The 6,892-nt window shown below is 32.7% G+C and overlaps 1 protein-coding gene across 1 annotated transcript; it reads right to left on the bottom strand.

Moving 5' to 3' along the window:
- Nucleotides 1–489: 489 nt before the first annotated feature.
- On the bottom strand, nt 490–982 carry LOC131617740 (histone H4-like). Its single transcript, XM_058888995.1, has one exon. It carries the CDS (start codon nt 954–956, stop codon nt 645–647), a length of 312 nt encoding a protein of 103 aa, XP_058744978.1. The 5' UTR covers nt 957–982; the 3' UTR covers nt 490–644.
- Nucleotides 983–6,892: the final 5,910 nt, after the last annotated feature.

Raw genomic sequence — 6,892 nt, 5'->3', positions numbered from 1 at the left:
GCCCTGGACCTCTAAAAAGTCAGGACCGACCCTGGTGAAAAATCGTCTTCTTGAAAATATATTTCAACAATTTATGCCAAAATAATTTGAAATCTAACAATGTCTTCTAAATTGGATAAAACTTTGTGGCTCGGGTAAACATTATACATTTCAATGCTTCAAGCCTTTCAGACGTAACATTTGATGTTCAAACATATGATAATAGACCAAATATAAATGTAACTCTACAAAACCAGTCACCAATTAAAATATTTGAATTCATATCCCACAAACCGCAATGAAAAAACAGAATAAATAGTTTTCCTGGTATTATCACCAACAAGCACTCTCCAAGAATTTTGTAAAAAAAATCATCATATGAACACAAAACTTCTTGAAAGTTATGCAGAAAAAAGTAATACAAACAGATCTTATAAGTATATATTAATACATGCATATATATATATATATATAAGCGTACATTTTTTCTTCATAAACCACAATAAAAAAACAGAATAGGTGGTGATTAAAGAATAATCACCAACTAATACTTGCAAATAAACATTCTTGAAAATATGCAGAAAGAGAAATACAAATTACACACAACTTAGATACTAAAACAAGAAAAGAAACTATATAATGATAAATAATAGAGTACATATTCTTCAAACTCCGAAACCATATAGAGTTTTTCCTTGTCTTTTAAGAGCATACACAACATCCATGGCAGTGACAGTCTTCCTCCTTGCGTGCTCGGTATACGCAACAGCGTCGCGAATGACTTTTTCTAAAAACAACCTGAGAACTCCTCTACTTTCTTCGTAGATCAAACCGCTTATCCTCTTGACGCCTCCTCTTCTCGCCAATCTACGAATGGCTGGCTTCGTGATTCCGCGGATGTTGTCGCGGAGAATCATCCTGTGTCTCTTTGCTCCTCCCTTTCCAAGCCCCTTCAAGCCCTTTCCACGACCTGCCATTTTTGCAAGAAAATTTGAGAAACAGTTTATTCTCTTGAATTTTGATGAAGAAAATAGAAGGTGATTGAGGTATTTATATATAATTCCGAGCGGGGAATGAAGAAACCGTTTGATTCAAAATTTAAATTGTATAAATAAATAAGGAGGCAAATATGTAACTTGCAGTATGGTTTTATCTAATTGAGAAATGGGATTAGTGGGTTATAATGCAGTTAACAATTTTTGGAAGTTACTACTTTTTTTATTTATTTATTATTATAAGTGTTTTATTTACTTTTTTTATTTAATTTATTTATTTATTATTTATTTTAAATTTTGATTCAATTTTTTTATTTTAATCATTGTCCTATTTACTAACCAATATTTTATTAGTAACATTTACATTTTTTATTTAATTTATTTATTATTTATTAATTTATTATAAACTTTGGTAGGATAACTTCTAAAATTTTAATTTACTCCACTTTTTACTTTAATAGGTTGATTTTGGTAATCGCTCTCTTCGTTTTATATTTCTATTACTTTTTATTTTTAACTTCAAATCTCTGTTTAGTAACTACATGGGAACTTCTAGTTAATTTTATTTTTAGTAGGTTTTTTTTAATGAAAGCATAATGTCTCTTTGGGTGGGAGAGTTGTCCTTATTAATTATTTCCTTAATGGTAAAGATGTCTATCAATGTTTGAAAGAAGATAGTGAAGATCTAGAGGAGGTTTCTTTGGGGAGGGATGAAAGGGAAATCTAAAATTTTCTAGGTCAAGTGGGTGGATGTTTGCAAGTCTAAAAGGCTTGGGGGCTTAGGGGTTTGTGACCTGCAGATGGTTAACCTTGGGTAAGTGGAGGTGGCGCCTGATATCTGGGGCTTCTGGTATTTAGCGTGATATTCTCTTCGCTGGGTATGGGGCATGCCTTGTGTCTTCTATCTTAGGCGAAAGAGGCATGTGTATGCGTATGTTTCGTCTTGGTGGAAGGCGATTTCCTTCCTTGGAGGTAAACCGAATGTTCAATGAAACACGAGAAAGGGGGTGTTTCAATGAAACAACAATAATAATACCACGAGTATTTTTATCCTGGTTCACCATTAACAAGGTTAGTTCAGTCCACCCACCAGAGTGATTTTGCCTTATCAGTAAGGACTTAATTCATTAATAAATTCCATGATTACAACCACAAAGGCAACCTGTCTAAGTCTTCTCAAGGATACTAAAAAAACACTTAGTCCCTCAAGGAAATCAACCTCAATTACACCTGTTATTGACATCTCAAGAATTTTGACCAAATTCGGTCCCTTAAGGAAATTAACCTCAATAACACCCATTATTGGCATCTTAAGGATTCTTACCAAGACTTGCCCCTTAAGGAAATTAACCTCAATAACACCTGTTATCTACATCTCAAGAATTCTGACCAAGACTCGTCGCTTAAGAAAAGTAGCCAACTGGTTAATATTACAAGGTTTGTGTGTATACAAGATTGCTTCTTCAGAAAGCGAATTACACGGAGTTTTAAGCATAACAAATAGCACTTTAAGAGAAATGAAATAAAAGCTTTTAATGTTTCTTTTTGTTGTCTTTTGAAGATCTTCATAGCACGTGCTCTTCTTTTCTTGCTGAGAATCCTTTTCTATCTTCTTTAGTACCATATTGATTTTCTTCTTTTAGTTCCATATGTATCGTCATTGTTTGGCTTCAATTATCTTCTTCATTTCTTGTTCTCTTTTGCATGTAAGTGATTTCTTCATGTTTATATGCGCATGTGCATTTTTAGTATCTTTTTCTCACCAACTCATTGTTGCACAAATTTACTTTTTTATGCGTGCTTCTTCCGCTGAGCAGCTTAACTCTCAATTTTTGTCTCACTCTTTCTTGTGTATGTGTATTATCTACATTGTTGTTACATGGACATACTCGTTTATTTTTAATTCTTCCAATTTCTCTTTAAATAGATTAAAAATATATATTCGTTGGAGAAAGAGAGATTGAGTATCCACGGAGCATATAATTGTTGGAGACGTTAGCTAGAACAGAATTAGAGTGGCAGTAGCAGCACTATGATGAGATATGTGAACAGTAGCGGTACAGTGTACAGTCCTTTATTCAGATTTGCAGGGTAGTGGATAGGTTGTTGTACTACACTCACGTGAAGATGTACTTTAATAATATTTTCATACATACTTCTTTGACATTTAACTTCATGATTCATAGGATTCTAATAGAATTAGATGAAGCTTGATCAGAGGTCATAGTCATTTTCTTCTTTTTCACACTTAACTACTTGAGTCAGAGGCTTCTGATAGGTTATGATGAAGCTTGATCAGAGTTAGTCTTAGATCTTTGAGATATCAGAGTCGTAGAGAGTTAGAGTCCATCACAGATGTCTTTTGGACAGATTCTTGTAGATGTATTGACTTGATAACCCAGATTCTGAATTTCATTTGCTAATTCTTTAATATCTTCTTTCAAATGTTATTCCTTTGAAATAGAGGCTTCTGATAAATATTGATGAAGCTTGTTCAAAGTTCAAAGTCATTCTCTTGCATCGGATACTGCTTGCTTTTGATGACGCCAATCTTTAGACTTCACTAGTCTTCATGAAATTCTGGCACTTTTAAAACATGTTAATAATGATGTCCCAACATCAGAACTCAATGTCATGACAGATGTTATAACATCTGCTGATTGACAAAACCAATATATCAAAAATGTAAGTTATGCATAAATAAATTGTAGAATGATAAATCACACAAATAATTGTTAACATGGTTTGGTGCAACATCGGCTACTATGGGGGCTATCAATCCAGGAAGGAAATTCACTATGATAGTATTAGTTTAAAGCCTAAATAGTCTCAATTTACAACTTCTCGCCTAATCCCTACCTTGTGCAATTTCTACCAGGAACCCTATAGATATGAGACCCCCCCTCTCACTTCCTACAACCAATCACCTCAGTGATAAAACAGTCTTAATCCCATTGATTGTATCAAAACAAAAAAACAGAAGATTATACTTCCAATACAAAACACTTAGTCTGGCTTAAAAGCTTCAACCAATAACAATACTCAACTCTTTTCTTAAAAGCTCGTGAGTGAGAATAATAACTTGACAACACAGTCAGGTAACAACCAGTCTACCTCATTATATCAAAAGATACATGGGTGACTTAAAACATAAGAGACTCTCAAAATCTAAGATTTGTAAACTTTCCCTAATTCTTACGAATTGTGAAAAACTTAATTACATTAGGTTTAGGTTCCTTTTTAAATACTACTCATCAGTCCATATGCTTCAAAATCATCACTCAAATATTACTTGATCCACAAGCTGAGAGCTGGACCAATTATGCAGAAAAATCTCCTTAAATCTTGAAACAAAACACTAAGTTTCCTAAATTGTCTCAATATCCAATTTTAGAAACTTATGTAAAGTTGGAGATTAAATCACTTGTTTCAGATTAAATCTTCTTGAAGTGCAAAAATAAGTGAGATATATCCAAAAGGAATCTCATAAAATCAAATCAAATATGTCAAGAATTAAAACAATATGTAATGATGTTCTGGTACATCATGTTATAACATTTGTCAGGACATACGTCTTAAATGAACCTGACCAGCGTGTTAGAACATCTTCCATAACATCTTGTTGTGAACCACGTTTTAGCAAAATTGCTGCTAATCCTAAAACCATGGTACTAACAGTCTATCCCTTTGGCAAATTTTGTCCAAAACAACCTTTTATACAACTAACCTGGAGATGGGAATAAACCCATAAACAAAACCACAAGCTACATGAAAACATATAAAATTTATAAATTTTGCAACTGTATAAATATATCAAAAATACAATATAGTTAAAGATAAGATGCAGTTACAGATCAGACAGGTACAACTACTCCCCCTATCACATAAAAACGTACTTCTCCCCCTCAGAGAGAAAACTCAATGCACAAAAAAACCAACCAACCATTTCTCCCCCTCAAAGGATAACCCCAATTTCCCAGAAGGTCCAACCTGAGATATCCAAAAACACACAACAGAGGCACATGCAGTAGAAGCCTTTCTCATAGCTTATATCGTAGTAGTCAAGGTTCTTCATAAACCTCAACAGGCATGATGTTAGAACATTTGGTACGATATCCTGCACACAATCTCATCAATAGTAGTAGCACAACACCAGCAAGCATGACAGACTATCATGCTCCCCCTAAATGATATACTACCATCCCCTTAAGCAGTAAACGGTACTATTATTCATTAACATGTCAAGACATGTGACATGCAACACTCTTTACTCCTAAAGAAAATGCAACACTCTTTACTCCTACAAAAAACAAAAATATTAACAACACTAACAATAGTTTAACACTAAAAATTAACAAAAATAAAGTAAATGAATAAGGAAAAAAATAAGACACACTAGTAAACATAATTTTTTTTATTCCACCAGAAAATAGAGCAACTATCCAATTGTTTCACCCGAGTCAATGAAATTGATCCAATATTCATCATCGTCCGAGTCAAAGTCATGTAACTGAACATCAAAAATTTGCTTAATATTTGATACACTATCATGTCTCTTTCATTTCAAAGTTGTTAGAATCTTTTTATGTTAAACTATGTTCATTGTCATCTCAACACATTTTTCTTTCTCACTAGAATCTATACGACTGACAATAGGATGACCAACTAAATTTCAATCTAATCCATGATTATGTACACACACAAAAATTTAAATTTCCAACCATTTTTTTGGTGTGGCACCCAAACAACTTAAAAGGTCATCCAGGTTTTCTTGTTCTAGTGTCATCGTGTTTCAACTTTTGGATGGGTTATTTATACATGCCGCTTCTTTCACATCTTATCATAGTAAATGTTGGTCTTCTATCAGAATTGGACCTCTTTATTATTATCCCAAAACCTAATTTAGTAGCTTCCGAATGAACCTATTTAAACATTTGATAACACAATGTAAATCTACACCAGGGACTAATGTTAGTCATTTGATGCCGTCAGGTTTCCTGCCTTCCACGCAGAAATGGCATAGAACATCCATAACTGTCATTCACATATAAGGCATCTCACGTAAGATTTGAGGTATTCTCTATAACACTCATTATATATTTTATCCTCTTATATATTTAAATGTTGAAGTGCTAACTTTATATATCTAACTTACGCCATCATATCGTAGATCCACTCCAATGCACTAAGACTATATTCCACCATTTCACCAAATATTTTTGATTCTCTAGTATTGTAAAGAAATTTTTTTAAGAGGATTTAAAGAAATATGGCATAGGGTCTTGAGTGAGAAGTTTAAGAAATTAATTATGTAAAAAAAAAAATCACTTCTGTTATTTAGTGCCCGAAAAATAACTTCTGAACCTATGTCTTACATAAACCATTTCTCATTCCAAAAACAACCAATGGTCGATTGATTAGGTTGTACATGGAGTATAACCTTCAAATGTGGCAAATTTACATTATTCAAATTTTTATAAATTTTAAAAAAGATATAAAATGTAATAAACACCTCAAATCATACATCTTCCCGAACATATACAAAACATTGCTTCTAGACAATAACTTCACATTCAATTTTTTAAATATTTAATTTAATAGCTAGAGTTTAAAAAAAATGATTGGTGTGAGAAAAGTGTTATAAACTCTAGATTTCAAGATTTAGAAAAAATAAATAAAATAAATAAAAACTCTAGAATTCAAAAAAAAAATTAAAAGAAATAAACAAAAACTCTAGATGGTCAAACAAGTTTATTATATTTACTTTTGGAATATTCTTTAGCCAATTAACAACATTAGAGTATACTATACACAACCGAGTCAAATAAACTCCGCGTGACAAATGCACGTCAACCGGCCGAACCGGTCACCCATCACCGACTATTTAAAAAGACAATCTTCTCCTCCTTCCCACTTGT

Source organism: Vicia villosa, linkage group LG7 (assembly GCF_029867415.1).
Source record: "Vicia villosa cultivar HV-30 ecotype Madison, WI linkage group LG7, Vvil1.0, whole genome shotgun sequence".
In the NCBI taxonomy this organism is placed as follows: Eukaryota; Viridiplantae; Streptophyta; class Magnoliopsida; order Fabales; family Fabaceae; genus Vicia; species Vicia villosa.
The sequence above is the reverse complement of the archived record's forward strand: the minus strand, read 5'-3'. Positions and strand labels throughout refer to the sequence as shown.